The 18,822-nt window shown below is 37.6% G+C and overlaps 1 protein-coding gene across 6 annotated transcripts in view; it reads right to left on the bottom strand.

The window, feature by feature from the left end:
• TBC1D32 (TBC1 domain family member 32) overlaps positions 1-18,822 on the bottom strand; it is a 216,044-nt gene that overhangs the window by 72,565 nt on the left and 124,657 nt on the right. For all 6 annotated transcript variants that reach the window (XM_057311112.1, XM_057311111.1, XM_044386282.3 and 3 more), the window contains 3 exons: positions 10,679-10,801; positions 9,645-9,753; positions 8,594-8,687 (listed from right to left, as the gene is read on the bottom strand). In XM_057311112.1, coding sequence (XP_057167095.1) covers positions 8,594-8,687; positions 9,645-9,753; positions 10,679-10,801 — 326 coding nt within the window. The remainder of the gene's footprint in view (positions 1-8,593; positions 8,688-9,644; positions 9,754-10,678; positions 10,802-18,822) is intronic.

The following is an 18,822-nucleotide window of genomic DNA, read 5'->3' as shown; positions in this document are numbered from 1 at the left end:
CCTTTCTTTATCCCTTTCTACCCCTACCAATCCTAGTTCTTATGTTCCATAGATGAGAGAAATCATATGATAGTTGTCTTTCTCTGCTTGACTTATTTCACTTAGCATTATCTCCTCCAGTGCCGTCCATGTTGCAGCAAATGTTGAGAATTCGTTTTTTCTGATACCTGAGTAATATTCCATTGTATATATGGACCACAAATTCTTAATCCAGTCATCTGTTGAAGGGCATCTCGGCTCCTTCCACGATTTAGCTATTGTGGACATTGCTGCTATGAACATTGGGGTGCACATGGCCCTTCTCTTCACCACGTCTGTATCTTTGGGGTAAACACCCAGTACTGCAATGGCTGGGTCATAGGGTAGCTCAATTTTTAACTTTTTAAGGGACCTCCACCCTGTTTTCCAGAGTGGCTGTACCAACTTGCATTCCCACCAACAATGTAGGAGGGATCCCCTTTCTCCACATCCTCTCCAACTATTGTTGTTTCTTGCCTTGTCAATTTTTGCCATTCTGACTGGAGTAAGGTGGTATCTCAGTGTGGTTTTGATTTGAATTTCCCTGATGGCTAATGATTTTGAATATTTTTTCATGTGTCTGTTAGCCATTTGTATGTCTTCATTGGAAAAGTGTCTGTTCATATCTTCTGCCCATTTTTTGATTTGTTTATTTGTTTCTAGTGTATTGAGTTTGAGAACTTCTTTGTAGATCTTGGATACCAGTCCTTTATCTGTAGTGTCATTTGCAAATATCTTCTCCCATTCCGTGGGCTGCCTCTTAGTTTTTTTGACTGTTTCCTTGGCTGTGCAGAAGCTTTTTATCTTGATGAAGTCCCACAAGTTCATTTTATCTTTTGTTTCTCTTGCCTTTGGGGATGTGTCATGAAAAAGGTTGCTTTGGTCGATGTCGTAGAGGTTGCTGCCTATGTTCTCCTCTAGAATTTTGATGGATTCCTGTCTCACATCGAGGCCTTTCATCCAATTGGAGTTTATCTTTGTGTATGGTGTGAGAGAGTGGTCAAGTTTCATTCTTTTGAATGTAGCTGTCCAATTTTCCCAGCACCATTTATTGAAGAGACTGTATTTTTCCACCGGATGTTTTTTCCTGCTTTATCCAAGATTAGTTGCCCAAAGAGGTAGGGTCCATTTCTGGGTTCTCTATTCTGTTCCATTGGTCTATGTGTCTGTTTTTGCGCCAATACCATGCTGTCTTTGTGATCACAGCTTTCTAGTACAGCTCGAAATCTGGCATTGTGATGCCCCCAGCTTCGTTTTTCCTTTTCAACAGTTCCTTGGATATTCGGGGTCTTTTCTGTTTCCATACAAATTTAAGGACTATTTGTTCCAGTTCTTTGAAAAATGTCCTTGGTATTTTGATCGGGATAGCATTGAAAGCGTAGATTGCTCTGGGTAGCATGGACATTTTAACTATGTTAATTCTTCCGATTCATGAGCATGGAATATCTTTCCATCTTTTTATGTCTTCCTCAATGTCTTTCAAGAGTGATTTGTAGTTTCTAGAATATAGGTCCTTTACGTCTCTGGTTAAGTTAATTCCAAGCTAACGTATGGTTTTTGGTGCTATTGTAAACGCGATGGATTCCCTAATTTCTCTTTCTTCAGTCTCGTTATTCGTGAATAGAAATGCAACTGATTTCTGAGCATTGATTTTGTATCCCGCCACATTACTGATTTGCTCTATAACTTCTAATAGTTTGGGAGTGGATTCTTTTGGGTTTTCCATATAGAGTATCATGTCATCTGCGAAGAGAGACATTTTGACTTCTTCTCTGCCGATCTGGATACCTTTTATCCCTTTTTGTTGTCTGATTGCTGTTGCAAGGACTTCTAGTACTATGTTGAATAATAGTGGCGAGAGTGGGCATCCTTGTCGTGTTCCTGATCTTAAGGGAAAGGCTCCCAGCTTTTCCCCATTGAGAATAATATTTGCTGTAGGCTTTTCATAGATGGCTTTTATGAGATTGAGAAATGTACCCTCTATTCTTATACTCTGAAGGGTTTTAATAAGGAAAGGATGCTGTATTTTGTCAAATGCTTTTCTGCATCAATTGAGAGGATCATATGGTTCCTGAGTCTTTTCTTGTTGATATGATGTATCACGCTGATTGATTTGCGAATGGTGAACCACGCTTGCATCCCAGGTATGAATCCCACTTGGTCATGATGGATAATCCTTTTAATGTACTGTTGGATTCTATTAGCAAGGATCTTGTTGAGGATTTTGGCGTCCATATTCATTAGGGAAATCGATCTGTAATTCGCCTTTTTGAGGGGGCCTTTGCCTGGTTTGGGGATCAAGGTAATATTGGCCTCATAGAATGAGTTTGGTAGCTTTCCTTCTGTTTCTATTTATTGAAATAGCTTTAGAAGAATAGGTATTATTTCTTCTTTGAATGTTTGGTAGAATTCCCCAGGAAAACCATCCGGGCCTGGAGTTTTGTTATTTGGAAGGTTGTTTATCACTGACTCAATCTCTTCATAATTAATTGGCCTGTTTAAAAAATCAATTTCTTCCTGTTTCTGTCTTGGTAGTTTATAGGTTTCCAGGAAAGCCTCCATCTCCTCCAGATTGCTTAGTTTTTTGGCATATAGCTGTTGATAATAGTTTCTAATAATCCTTCCAATTTCATTGCTGTTGGTCGTGACCTCTCCTTTTCCATTCATAATTTTAATAATTTGGGTCCTTTCTCTTTTCTTTTGGATAAGTCTTGCCAGTGGTCTGTCAATTTTATTGATTCTCTCAAAGAACAAGCTTCTAGTCCTGTTGATCTGCTCTACTGTATTTCTGGTTTCTAATTCATCGATTTCTGCTCTAATTTTGGTCAACTGCTTCCTCGTGAGTGGATTAGGCCTGTCCCTCTGTTGCTGTTCCAGCTTCTTGAGGTGAAAATATAAAAACTGCATTTTAGATTTTTCTATTCTTTTGAGTGAGGCTTGGATGGCTATGTATTTCCCCCTTAGGACTGCCTTTGCAGTATCCCATAGGTTTTGGACCGTTGTGTTTTCTTTCTCGTTGGTCTCCATAAATTGTTTAAGTTGATTTTTGATTTCCTAGTTTATCGAGTCATTCCTGAGCAGGATGGTTCTTAGTCTCCAAGTGTTTGAGTTTCTTCCAAATTTTTCCTTGTGGTTGAGTTCCAATTTTAGAGCGTTGTGGTCTGAGAATATGTAGGGGATAATTTCAATCTTTTGGTATCAGTTGAGACCTGTTTTGTGTCCCAGAACATGGTCTATTCTTGAGAATGTTCCATGGGCATTAGAATAGAATGAGTATTCTTTGGTTCTGGGGTGTAGTGTTCTATATATATCTACGAGGTCCAACTCGTCAAGTATGGCGTTCAAAGCCTTTGATTCTTTGCTTAGTTTTTGCCAGGGTGTTCTGTCTATTTCTGAGAGTGGAGTGTTGAGGTCCCCTACTATTAATGTATTTTTATCTATATGTCTCTTTATTCTGGTTAAGAGTTGGCTTGTGTATCTTGCTGCTCCCTGTTGGGGGCATATATATATTTATAATTGTCATATCCACTTGTTGAATACTTCCTTTAAGAATAATATAGTGCCCTTCTCCGTCTCTAACTATAGTTTCTAGTTTAAAATCTAATCTATCTGATATGAGAATTGCTACCCCAGCTTTCTTTTGAGTTCCATTTGCATGAAAGATGGTACTCCATCCCCTTACTCTGAGTCTGAGTGCATCTTTGGGTTCGAAATGAGTCTCTTATAGACAGCAAATGGATGGGTCATTTCTTTTTATCCAATCTGCAGCTCTGTGGCTTTTTATGGGAGCGTTTAAATCATTAACATTGGCACTAAGAACTGAGAGATAGAATTTTAATGATGCCATGTTGCCAGTAAAGTCTTTGTTTGTATCGGTTGTGACTTTCTTTTCTGTATCACTCTTGGGGCCTTTTTACCTTTATAGAACCCCCCTTAATATCTCCTGTAGGGCGGGTTTCGTGGTTACGAAATTGGTTAATGACTGGCGATTCTGAAATGTCTTTATTTCTCCATCAATTCTGAATGACAGCCTTGCTGGATAAAGGATCCTTGGCTGCATGTTTTTCTCTGAAAGAGCTTTAAAAATGCTCCCCCAACCCTTTCTCTCATTTCAGGTCTGTGTAGACAGGTCTGACATAATTCTGATGCCTTTGCCTTGGTATGTGAGAAATTTCTTTGCCCTGGCTGCTTCCAATACTGTATCCTTGGATCTAATATTTGCGAATTGCACTACAACGTGACATGGCATAGTTTTGTCGTGGTTGAGCTTGGGAGGGGTCCTCTCTGCCTCTTGGACACAAATGTTTGTTTCCCTCGCTAGATTAGGGAAGTTTTCAGCTACAATTTGTTCAAATATCTCTTCTAGACCTCTGTTTTTCTCCACCCCCTCGTGGATGCCTATGATTCTGACAATGGATCATTTCATTGAGTCAGTAATCTCCCGTAACCTACATTTGTGGGCGTGGATTTTTTTAAGACCAGCTTCTATTTTCGTTTTTTCCTCTATTAACCCATCCTCCAATTCACTAATACGTTCCTCTGCTTCGGTGACCCTGGCTGTCAGAGCCTCTAGTTTTGCCTGCATTTGGCTCATAGAATTTTTAATTTCTGTCAGATTCGCTCTCATTTCTGTCCTTAGGGATTCTATATTTTCAGTAACATTTTCGTTAATACCTTTTTCAATTCTACTCATCATTTTGACCATCGTTACTCTGAATTCCATTTCTGATAATTTGGTTACATCCATATCCATTATTTCTGTGGCAGAGGCCACAGACTCACTGTCTTTTCTTTGCTGTGGGGGGCTTCTCCTTCTAGTCATTCTGATGAGGAGAGGCTGCAGGGTTCTCCAGAGCCCAAATTATTGACTGAGTCCCAGGCCGTGCCCCTTGTTTTATAGGGATCTTAGGGATGTGGGCTTCTTTTTTAAAGATTTTATTTATTTATTTATGTGGCATAGAGCCAACCAGCGAGAGAGGGAACACAAGCAGGGGAGTGGGAGAGGAAGAAGCAGGCTCCCAGTGGAGGAGCCCAATGAGGGACTCCTTTCCAGAACGCTGGGATCACGCCCTAAGCCGAAGACAGGCACCCAATGTCTGCGCCACCCAGGTGCCCCGGGTTGTGGGCTTCTTGATTTTTCAGCCTGCCTTCTGTGTTCTGGGGGAGTGGCCTGCCGCGCAGTTACTCAGGCAACCCTATTTGGGTAGAGTCTCTGTGTCCCCTGCGAGGGGGGATGGGGATGGGCACGCTGTGAGCCAGTATTTCCAGGCTTTTGTTCTCTGGTGCCTTTCCCTGGCGGTTTGCTGTGCCTCTTCTGAGAGTCAGAGCAGCAGTGGCCTAATCTCAGCCTCTGTCTCAGAACAGAGGGATCGCAGACCGTTCTCCACTGATGTTCTGGCCACTTTAACTCTGTTTCTGTTGGTGCTGCTCAACCCTGCAGCGTCCTGGGATGTGCGCCCCACACCCGGCGTCCCAGCCCTCACTTCCAGGGCCTGCGCGTATCTGTCCTTTGTGTTTCTAAAGCCGCCAGCCGCCCCACGCGCGCTCCCGAGCTCCCGGTCTCAGTCTAAATCCAGTGAGCACACCGGGATTCTGGAGTTCTGCGAGATGCCTGGTGGCGCGCGCTCCCGGCTCACGGTCTCCGTCTGCTGTTTCTCGGGTGCCAGTCCGCGAGCCCGCCCGCTCCCCCGTGCAGGTGGCTACCGCTCCCGGCGCCCAAACACTGCGTCTCCCTCCCCCTTCCGTTTATGTTCCGATATCTGTGTGGGGTTTCACGGCTCCCCACTTCGTACCTCAATACTTAGCACTGGAGATGTTCATTTGTAGAGATCCAGATGTATCTTCCTGTGTCTCAGGCTGATTCCGTGGTTGTTTAGGCGGGTCTGGTGCCTATCCAGCTCGACTCAGGGGACCGGCTGAAAAAGGGGTCCCCTACTCCTCTGCCATCTTAACTGTCCTGTCTTTTTTTTTTTATCGTCATCCGAATTTCTAAGATCAAAAAAGAATGCTGCCAGTGACCCAGTGACTCAGTGCTGTGCTTCTAGTGCTCTGGTGGCCCTGTCAGGAGTACTAGAAACATACAAGCCATTACACAAAAACTCACTCTCTACTTTGAAGATACCAGCCCCACCTGAGTGAATACAGATCCAAATGGTTTCCTGATAAAGACGGACATCCACAGTAGTAAGGTATATAAAGTACAGATGTAATCTAGATGCTGATTATTTTATAATTCTGCCTGAATAAATATTACAAAAGTAATTTAAAAATAAAATGAATATAGGATGCTAGAAAAGAAAGAACAGCAAATCTCTCACCTTTGGATGTCTCTCTAATGCTTCCAATAACCAGAGCATGCTATCCAATCCCTCAAGACATTTTTATTTCTCGGTATGAAAGTACTGGATTTCTGTTCCTCTTTAGAGAAAGAAGTCCCATCCCGAACACACCAAAATGGAATGGAGTAGAGCAGGGCCAATTAGGGATATAACAATAACTCCTGGGAGATCTAAGTTTAGCTTAGAGAAACAAAGCAATCTGTTTTGTTTATCTCATGATCTATTTCATATAAAAAAGATATTATGAGTCAATCTCCAGTAGTTCACTTTAACAGCTTTTAACCGCAGTACAACTCTCCTTTCTCCCACTCCCCTTTCCTTTTTATCTGCTGCACAGGTAGTTACTATACTCACAATCTTCTTCCAATTTATCTAAACTCTAGGCTAACAGAAAGGTAATATTCCAAGTTATTTCTACCACATGGAAGAGAATTTTTTAATGTGTGTAAGATTATTTATAGATCGCATATATGTGATACACAGTGCACATGTGTACACATATACCTGTACATGCTTATATATGTATACACATAATGTATATATATATACATATACAAATAGATAATATTAATCACTAGCTTTTAAAGGACTTTTACATTTTAGTATGGTGACCCTAAAATGGTGCACAAAGAAAAATAACTGAACCAGATGATGTCTCAAGATTCTTATTTACAGATGAAGATAAATTATCTAATAGCTAACACTAATGCCAATGAGCTAACAAGAGGCAATTTAACAGATGAGGAGACGCTAACTGTAGCAAGGAGGATAAATGTAGAAGCTGGGAGACAAACGAGAGGATGTCACCATGTGCACACAACCGAAGTTGATTTTTTTCCGCCACAACAATGAAATGATATCCCAAAATTCTGCAGTGTAAATGACAACTAAAATAACACCTATCAGAATCAATGAATCATTACTTTCAAATCAAAAAAAGCAAAATGAAAGTACAAGAACTCCTGCCTTCAAAATAGCTATGTTTTAAAGTATTATAAGCTGAAACACAGTATATTTAAAATTGTACAATGTTTAATTTATTGAACTGTATTTAACCAGAAATATACTTTCAATTTAGCTTTATAGCTGTTAGAAATTCATTTGGCTCCATTTTTCTCATTGGGTTCAGAGATATCTCTGTGATGTACATTCTGGATTTTCCACTGGTACCTAGATCATTCTCTCCTACTTAACAAAAAACCAGGACCACTATTATTAGGAGGAAATATTAGGTACTGCTATTAAATTGAGAATACTGTCTTAGTCAAACACTTGTGTTCTAGGGACAAACAGAAAGACAATAAAAGATGTTGTCCAATATGGTGGGAAAATGTGGAATTAAAGAGATCTGAAATGGTACTAAAGTAAAAAAGAGCACTGACAGGAATGAAGCCACAAATGTATTGGGCCTTGTTAGCTATGGGAAGCCACTGGAGGGTTTCAGTTAAGGAGTAATGTGATGTAATCCATATTTCAACAGCATTACTCTGGTTGCTGTGTTGAGAACACACTGACTACTTGGCAGATTACTGCAATAATACAGGTGAGAGATGAGGGCTGTAGTGCGTGAGAGAAAGAGATTTCAGATAGGCAGAATCAAGAGCATTTGCTCACAGTTCTCTGACTATAATTTGCTTCTTTCAAGCCTCTCTGCTGTTTTCCTCTGTCAAAAATGCTCTTAGATTACCCAAAAAGCACATATTTCATGCCTTTCTTTAAACATTGATTTTCTTTGGATGGGTGTCCTGCATATACGCTATCCTAGCAGGCTACATATTTGACTATTTAGTTCCTATCACACTGTACTACCATATAATTATCTAATTACTTATAGGTATTCTCCAAAAGTTCATGAACTCCTCTAAGGCAGACACCTGAACTTTTATCATATTATATAATTTATATTATATTTATATTTCAATTCTTGAGGACACAGAACTTACATATGGCATGCAGATACTAAAAAATATTACTCTGCTGAATAAAGTCCTATGTATATAGAATTCATCAAAAATCATAATTCATTTTTTTAAACCAAAAAAGCTTCTGATAAGAATTATTCAGTATCATACAAATAATTTAGTAAGAAACTTATAAAGGAATAGGCATAAATGAATCCACATGCACAAGCTGAAGAAAAATAGTATTAATCACCCATAATAATACTTTATCTTTTTTTTCAAATTATAACCACAAAAGCACTAAAATAATGTGGCAGTTGATAGTAAATATCTTACCTTGTTTTAGATCAGCATTTCTTGTAACTTCTGACAGATAGCAGTTTGGTAAAGGATATGATGAAAACATTGGCCAAGGATATGGATCATCACCCTAAAAAAGAAGACAAATGACTTTAGGAAGTAATATAAAATACTGAATTTTAAGGCTTTCTGAAAAACTAATTTAAAAAGGCTTTTGTTTCATAGACACTAGGTTGTAGCCTAACTAACCAAAAGCTATTTGACAAGTACAATTCAATACTCCAAAGGATAACTAAAATGAAACATAATGGAAATGACATTATACAAGTCCTGAAGACAAATATATGGTAACTTGTTCTAGAAACTAGGACTGATAATGATAGCCTTACTATTTTTTTTCATGAAAGGGAAATTAAAGTCTTCAAAAGAAATACGTATTTCCTATATTGAAATAGGAGACAAATTAAAAAAACCTAAATGTTTATCTTGTATTATCAATCATTTCTATCTCATCTTTTCCGAGACTGACAGAGCAAAAATGTACTTTAAAAAAAAAAAATTCCGGGGTACCTGGGTGGCTTAGTGGGTTCAGCAGCTGCCTTCAGCTCAGGTCATGATCCCAGGGCTCTGGGATCAAGTCCCACATTGGGCTCCCTGCTCAGCGGGCAGTCTGCTTCTCCCTCTCCCTCGTCCCCCCAACCCTGTTGTGTTCTCTCTCTCAAATAAATAAAAAAATAAATAAAATCTTTAAAAAAAATCCCTTCCAGAGAAAGCCAATGTCTATGAATATTGATGGAAGAAGTATTCAATATTGCTAATTAAATACAAAAAATATATTCATGTAATAAAAATTAGGTATCATGAAAGACAAAGACATTGAAAGTAAACATCACAGACACAGAAAAATGACAACTTTTTAATGAAACAATAGTCTACTTTGCAACACAAATTAGCATTCATGACCCCTCTGTTGAAAAGAATGCTATTTTCATTTTAAAATGTAGGATACGAGTAAACACTTTAAATCAGTGTTTACTTCTATCCTCCAGCTTTTCTGTTAACAAAGATTCCTCTTTACCCCACTCACCTTTTCTAGTACCCTTGGAGGCAAAATTCGTTCCATGGGCCCACCAATAAAATTTATTCTAACAAGAACATGATTTCTCTCTACTGATAAGCCATCAATTATGAAATCTCTGAAAAATAAACATATCAATTTTGTTATCTTAATTGAATATGATTTAATTCCAAAATCAAATCAGGGGAATATAAAGAAAAAAGAAAATTTTCTATAGAAAATTCTGGAAAATTATTTATCATTTAAAAAGGACTAAATTCACTTTATCTTATAGCTTTCTTTGTCAGAAAGCAAAGAACTGATGGAGATATAATTGATATAATGAGATATATATTATAAAATGTTTTCCTGTTATATGTTACTGTATTTTAAGAAATGGAATTAAGACCTACATTAGCTCCACAATGACTTTTTCACATTTCTAGTAAAGGTTCCCTTAGGTTCCAAACCCAGCACCTTAAATTCAAAATCTAAATGTTGCTTTTGAGCAGATTCCAGCTATTGAATGTGTATTCAATAAATGTCAGTCAAACTGAGGTAATGACAATTTCTAGAAAAAGATCATCAAGATATTACCATAACCTCGTTTTCCAATAATCAGAACTTATGAATTTGAACTAACAAAACTAAGAGAATGGAGTAAAGAGTAACTCTACAAGGTACACAAAATCAAACATTTTGTTTAATGAATCATCTTACACATGCAGCCTGCATTTAAAGGTGATACAACTTCATGGAACCATCAATAAAATCAGGTCTTAAAAAAAAAAAAAAAAAAAAAAAAGAAGCTAAATTAAACAAAAACTCAGAAAGCAATACTGTTCAAGTCCTCCCCATAAACATCTATCACAATCTTTCTAATAGTGACATTTATGTTCTAATTGTCTTTTACTCTGTTATTTAAATCTATTGAATTCAGATAGGGGAAAAAGCATGAAACTATATACACAAAATTACTGTCTTAACAGAGCATCTGTTAAGAAGACTATTATTAATAATATTGTCTTAACATTTTTGTTTTTATTTTTGTTTTTTGTTTTTACCTGTGGCTTTCAGAGGTTTCTAAGATATTTTCTTCTTGAGCATTTAGTAATATTTCAGATACTTGGTACTGAGCTTCTAGCAGGAGAAGAGTGTTTAAATCACAGCATACCACACTTAATAACCTGTACAAACAGGAACACAAAAAAATATATTTTATATTTTATAAAATATATCCTAAAAGTTTAGAAACTTTCTTGGTGTCTCAAAGTAATACCTACATATGGAAATACAAATTTCATGAGAAAAATCACAGTTATTTCAAATACATTTGTAATAATTTTGATTAGTAACAGACTTCAAAGGTCTTTCTCACTGGAATATTTAAAGACCACAGGCAATTTCGAATCCAGTTTTTCTTAAAATTATCTAAATCGAGGAATAGTAAGTTCTCAACAACAAATTCAAAAATTAGATAGGGACATTAGCAAATCCATAAAAACTGCAAATTGCCACCACTTTTTATCAGCAATTAATTACATAAGGAATGAGAGAATAATTCTACCAATCTAGGAAATGTTCAGTAGGTGAAATGTCAATGGCTAACTTTATAATTATCAGATAAAGCTGAGAACATTAAAACACATTGATCTCTCTCTAAACATGCATGATTTCCACCTGTCTCTCAACATTGTTAAAAGAGAAACAAGTGGACATACACTGCACAATCTATGAAATATTCTTGCCAAGAAAACTGAACCTGAAACTAACCAACAATTACTACACATTACACTATCAGCTTACAGGAAATACAAAAATCAGAGACACATGTTAAAAGATGACCACAAGGAGGAAATAGTCAACCAAATCCAGAATTTGGAAAATCCCACATATTGTTATATATTATTTCTTTCAGGAAAAAAAACCATGAAAAATGGGTAAGGTACCTTATAAATAAAAAGCAAAATACTAAGCAAATGTCTTCACATTTGTTCTATGATTCAAGCAAAAACTGTAAAGTGCATTTTTGAGTCACACAAGAAAATATGGGATACCTACTACAGAAGATCAGGAAAATGGTATTAATTTTGTTAGATATAACAATGACAAAGCAGTAATTTTTTTTTATGAACAGGTCTTATATGTTAGAGATACATACTGAATTTTTCATTGGTAAAATGGTATATCTGAAATTTGCTTTAAAGTACTTAAGAAAAAAATGTGTATGGGAGTGGGAGAAAGATAAAACAAGATCAGAAAATACTGATAATTGATAAAAATAAGTAAGGTACCTGGCACTTTCATTATATTATCGCTCTTTCTGTTTATATGTTTAAAAATTCTATGATAATAAAGTATATAAAAAAGATAATGTGAAGGCAACACCAGGTGGCTATGGCAGATTGAGTGGTTAGGGACAATTTCTCTGAAAGGTGGCATTTGAGGAAACAGGAGCTCCAAGAAGAAACTAACCTTGTAATCACACATTTACTGATTTATCTTGGAGTTATACTCAAACATGAGCATAAAGTTATACTTACAAGAACACTTATTACAGAGTGGTCATAAGAGCAAATAAAAAATTTTAAGTGTCCATTCATAGCACGACGTTCAAATGTTTGGAGTAGATTTTATAGTGGTATATTATGCAGATATTAGAAAAAGCAGTTATTTCTGTTTCGATAAAGAATTATCTCCAAAGCATGTGAAGTGAAAAAGGAGAGGCAGAAAGCATTGTATACAGCAGTAGCATTTGAACAAAAATAGAAAAGCATTTGAATATACACAAATAAATATTTGGAGTTTTTTTCTTTGGGGGTTTTTAAAAAAAGATTTTATTTATTTATTTTGAGAGAGAGAGAGCGTGTGCACACAAGCGAGGGGAGGGGCAGAGGGAGAGGGAGAAAGAAAGAATCTTAAGCTTGGAGCCTGATGTGTGGCTCAATCCCACAATTCTGAGATCATGACCTGAGATAAAATCAAGAGTCAGACGCTTAACTGACTGAGCCACCCAGGCGCCTCTAAATACATACATGTTTTTACATAGACTCCCTCTCAAGGACAAAACAACTGGTAAGAATTGTTAGCTTTGGGGGTGGGGAGGAGATATGAGTGACTGGAGAGGAATATACGTCTCGCTGAATATCTTTTATAGTTTTTGAATTTTGGTGCAATTGCATGTTTTATCTATTCAACAGAATCCATAGAAAGAAAAAATGTTTGGCAGATGACTTTAAGAGTCAAAAATGGCAAAAGAGTTAAAATCATGGAGTAGTAGGAAGACCTTATGCTTGCCTCATCCCTAGAACACAGCTAGATAATTATCAAGTCATTCTGAACACCCAGGAAATCGATCTGAGGACTGAGAGAACAGACTGCACAACTAAAGGGAGAAAAGAGGCTACATTGTGGAAGGTAGGAGATGTTGTGATGTGATTTGGGGAAGGAAAGAATCATGGGTGCTGCAGAGAGGAGGGAGCCCCGATCATGGAGAGATGAGAGAGAGAAAAAGGGGGGGGGGGGGAGGGAGGGAGAGAGAGAAAGAGGAAGAGAGGCAGAGAGAAAGCAGCACACAGGGGATTGCACAAAAACACTTCCCCAAAAACACTGAGTGGGAAAATAAGAGGGGCTGATTATCTCAAGTTTTTATAAACAACGAAGCTGAAGGTCTGAAGTTTTAGAAGTCCATACGATCGCCAGGATGAACCTGGGGGGCACAGCAGTGCTCCTGTAGAGAAGCATGGCAGAGGACCCAGAGCTGATGGCATGCTCTGAGGATCCCCTGAGTCAGGCTGGGAGAGAGTTCTATTTTTTGAAATGCATTTGGGAGAAGCATCACTGTCTCTCAGGGCACAGAAGAGCTGTGGATGCCACTGAGCTGCCCCGTTCATTAGCATATGAGCAGAGATGCCTGCTGAGGACAGCTAATCTGGATGTGGGCTTTTTGTTACACTTTACCATAAACTCCAAACCCCTACACTGTTGTGTGACTGCTTTTCTGGAACAAACCAGTACTAGCCACACCTTGGTGAGACTCTCCCCAAGAGATTCAGTGCCAGTTCCCTAAAATTTGACATTTTGAAAACCCAGCCACAATCCTGAGATAAAACACAGGGGCACTAGGCCACCAGCAGACAGATCACTTGGACACAGACAGGGTGAATGCAAGAATCTCACGGAAGCCAGGGACACCGGAGGGGAGACTGTTTGCTCTTCTGTGAGGTCTTCCTGAACAACAGTGGCCATGAATTCCCCTGTCCAGAAATGAGAGCAGGCTGACACCATTTTTCCTCCTCCCATCAGCATGGAAGGACTTCAGCGAGGGGCACAGTGTACAGCGTTGAGGCTTGAGAATCTTATACCACCCCCGGCCCCTGTGTGCTCTGCGAGAGTGCCTTTTTAATAGGGCAAGTGTGATTGAGAGCCAGAGCAGCAACAAGCCCCTCCCCCAGAAGACCAGCAAAAACCCCCTGCATGCACCAGGTCTACTGATCATAGAATGATGCAAAGCTTCAGCTCTAGTGGAAGCAGGACCAGGAACAGCTTTCCTAACACACAGAAGACAGAGACTGGACAAAACGCCAGGATGGAGGAATTCATCCTTAAAGAAAGAACAAGAAGAGGTCATGGGCAGGGAGCTAATCAAAATAGATATAAGTAATATGCCTGAACCATAATTTAAAACAACAATCATAAGGATATTAGCTGGGCTTGAGAAAAGCACAGAAAAAACCAGACAGACTCTTACCACAAAGATAAAAGACCTAAAAACTAGTCAGGCTGAAATAAAAAAATGCTATAACCAAAATGCAATAGACTGGATGTAATGAACACAAGCATGGAAGAAGTAGAAGAATGAATAAGTGATATAGAAGATAGAATTATGGAAAATAATGAACCTGAAAAGAAGAGGTAAAGAAAAATACTGGATCACAAACGTGAACTTAGGGAACTCAGTGGCTCCATAAAGCATAATAATATACATATCATAGGAGTGCCAGAAGAATAAGAGAGGGAAAAGGTGCAGAAGGTTTATTTGAGCAAATTATAGCTGAAAATTATCCTAATCTGGGGAAAGAAACAGACATCTAAATCAAGGAGGCACAGAGAACTCCAATCAAAATCAACAAAAGCCTACCAACACCAAGATATATCCTGGTAAAATTTGAATATTAATTGGTAAGGAAAGAATCCAGAAAGCAGCAGGGGAAAAGAAATCCCTAATCTACAAGGGACGACAAATCAGGTTAACAGCAGACCACTTCTGGCAGGCCAGAAGAAAGTGGCATGATATATTCAGTGTGCTGAATGGTAAAAATCAGCAGCAAAGAATATTTTATCCAGCATGGCTGTCATTCAGAATCAAAAGGAGAGACAGAGTTTCCCAGATAAATAAAAACTAAAGGAGCTTGTGAACACTAAACCAGCCCTGCAAGAAATATTAAAGAGGACTCTTTGAGAGGGAAAGAAAAACCAAAAGCAACAAAGGCCAGATAGGAACAGAGAAAATCTCCAGGAATGACTTTATAGGTAATACAATGGCACTAAATGCATATCTATCAATAATCACTCTGAATGTAATGTAATAAATGCTCCCATCAAAAGACACAGCGTATCAGAATGGATTAAAAAAATAAGATCCACCTGCATGCTAACAAAAGATTCATTTCAGAGCTAAAGACACCTCCAGATTGAAAGTGATGGGATGGAGAACTATCTACACACTAACAGACATCAAAAGAAAGTCAGAGTAGTCATAATTATATCAGACAAACTAGATTTTTAAACCAAAGACTGTAACAAGAAATGAAGAAACCACTATATCATAATAAAGGGGTCTATCCAACAAGAAGATCTAACACCTATAACTATTTATGTCCCCAACTTGGGAGTACCCAAATATATAATTAATAATAAACATAAAGAAACTCACTGATAATAATACAGTAACAGTAGAGGGCTTTAACAACCCACTTCAGCAATGAATAGATCATCTAAGCAGAAAATCAACAAGGAAACAATGGCTTTGAATGACACACTGGACCAGATGGACTTAACAGACATATTCAGAATGTTTCAACCTAAAGTAGCAGAATACACATTATTTTCCAGTGCACATGGAACATTCTCCATATAGATCACATACAGAGTCATAATTCAGGCCTTAACAAGAAAATAAAAGATTGAGATGCACCTTTTCTGATCACAATGCTATAAAATGTGAAGTCAACCACAAGAAACTATTTGGAAAAACCACAGATACATGGAGGTTAAACAACATCCTACTAAAGAATGAATGGATTAACCAGGAAATTAAAGAAGAAATTTAAAAATACACGAAAGCAAATGAAAATGAAAACAAGACTGTTCAGAACTTTTCGGATATAGCAAAGGCAGACCTAAGAGGGAAGTATATATCAATATAGTCTACCACAAGAACCAAGAAAAGTCTCAAATACACAACCTAACATTACACGTAAAGGAGCTAGAAAATAAAGAGCCTAAAGCCAGCATAAGAAGGGAAATAATGAAGATTAGAACAGGAATAAACAATATAGAAACAAACAAACAAAAAACAATAGAAAAGATCAATGAAACTAAGAGGCAGTTCTTCAAAAGAAATAATAAACTTGATAAACCTCTAATGATGAAAATGATAAAGCTCATTTTTTCAGAGCCAGACTTATCAAAAAAAGAACCCAAACAAATGAAAGAGGAGAAATCATAACCAACACCATAGAAATACAATTATTAAGAGAATATTATGAAAAATTATATGCCTAACAAATTGGGCAATCTGGAAGAAATGGACAAAATCCTAGAAACATACAAATTACCAAAACTGAAACAGGAAGAAATAGAAAATTTGAACAAACCCATAACCAGCAAAGAAACTGAATCAGTAATAAAAAAATCTACCAACAAACAAAAGTCCACGACCAGATGGCTCCCCAGGGGAATTTTACCAGACATTTAAATAAGAGTTAACAATGGGATAACTGGGTTACTCAGTTGGTTCTTGGTTTCAATTCAGATCATGCCCTTGGGGTCATGAGATCGAGCCCCATGAGATCGAGCTTCACTCTCAGCAGGGAGCACACACTCCCTCTCTCTAAAATAAATCTTAAGAAAAAAAGAAGAGTTAATACTTATTCTTCTCAAACTGTTCCAAAAAGTAGAAATGGAAGGAAAACTTCCAAACTTATTCTATGAGAACAGCATTACCTTGATTCCAAAATCAGACAAAGACCCCACTAAAAAGAATTATAGGCCAATATTCCTGACAAACACGGATGCAAAAATTCTCAACAAGATACTAGCAAATTTAATCTAACAGTACATCAAAAGGTTTATTCACCACAATCAAGTGGGATTTATTCCTGGGCTGCAGGGGTGATTCAATATTCACAAATCAATCAACGTGATACATCACATTAATAAAAGAACCATATGATCCTCTCAATAGATGCAGAAAAAGCATCTGACAAAATATATAATCCATTCTTGATAAAAACCCTCAACAAAGTAGGTTCAGAGGGCACATACCTCAACATCATAAAGGCCATGTATGAAAGACCCACAGCTAATATCATACTCAATGGGAAAAAACAGAGAGCTTTTCTTCTAATGTCAGGAACAAGACAGGGATGCCCAAGTTTACCATTGTTATTTACCATAGTGATGGAAGGCCTATCCTCAGCAATCAGACAACAAAAAGAAATAAACGGCATCCAAATTAGCAAGGTAGAACTCAAAATTTCACTATTCGCAGACAGCATAATACTCTAAGTAGAAAACCCAAAAGACTCCACCAAAAAATTGCTAGAACAGATACACAAATTCAGCAAAGTTGTAGGATATAAAAACAATGCATAGAAACCTGTTGCATTTCTATCCACCAATAATGAAGCAGAAAGAGAAATCAAGGAATCAATCCCATTTACATCAGCACCAAAATCCATAAGATACCTAGGAATACACCTAACCAAAATGGTAAAAGATCCATACTCTGAAAACTATAGAACACTTATGAAAGAAATTGAAGAGGACACCAAAAAAAATGGAAAAACTTCCCAGGCTCATGGATTAGAAAAACAAATATTGTTAAAATTTCTATACTACCCCAAGCAATCTACACATTTAATGCAATCCCTATCAAAATACAAAGAACATTTTTCAGAGCTAGAACAAACAATCCTAAAATTTGTATGGAACCACAAAAGATCCCAAGCGGCCAAAGCAATCCTGAAAAAGAAAAACAATTCTGAAGGCATCACAATTCCAGACTTTAAGCTATATTACAAAACTGCGATCATCAAGACAGTATGTTACTGGCACAAAATCAGACACAAAGATCAATGAACAGAATACAGAACCCAGAAATGGACCCACAACTATATAATCAACTAATCTTCAACAAAGCAGGAAAGAGTATCTAATGGAAAAAAAAGACAGTCTCTTCAACAAAAGGTGTTGGGAAAACTGAACAGCCACATGTGAAAGAATGAAACTGGACCACATTCTTACAGCACGGACAAAAATAAACTCAAAATGGATGAAAGACCTAAATGTGAAACAGGAAACCATCAAAATCCTAGAAGAGAACAAAGGCAGCAATCTCTTTGACCTCGGCCATATAAACTTCTTGCTAGACATGTCTCCAGAGGCAAGGAAAACAAAAGCACAAATGAACTATTGGGACTTCATCAAGATAAAAAGCTTCTGCACAGCAAAGGAAACAATCAGCAAAACTAAAAGGCAGTCTATGGAATGGGACAAAGTATTTGTAAATGATGTATCTGATAAAGGGTTAGTATTCAAAATCTATAAAGAACTTACTAAACTCACCACCCAAAAACCAAATAATCCAATTAAGAAATGAGCAGAAGACATGAATAGACATTTTTCCAAAGAAGAAGACATACAAATGGCTAACATGAAAAGATAGTCAATGTCATTCATCATCAGGGAAATACAAATCAAAACCACCATGAGATACCACCTCACACCTGTCAGAATGGCTAAAATTGGCAAAACAGGAAACAACAGGTGGCAAAGATGTGGAGAAAGGGGAACCTTCTCACACTGTTGGTGGGACTGCAAACTGGTGCAGCCACTCTGGAAAACAGTATGGAGGTTCCTCAAAAAGTTAAAAATAAAGCTACCCTATGACCCAGCAATTGCACTACTAGGTATTTAACCAAAG

This window comes from Ursus arctos, unplaced genomic scaffold, assembly GCF_023065955.2.
Source record: "Ursus arctos isolate Adak ecotype North America unplaced genomic scaffold, UrsArc2.0 scaffold_13, whole genome shotgun sequence".
NCBI classification, from domain to species: domain Eukaryota; kingdom Metazoa; phylum Chordata; class Mammalia; order Carnivora; family Ursidae; genus Ursus; species Ursus arctos.
This window is presented reverse-complemented; position numbering and strand designations above follow the sequence as displayed.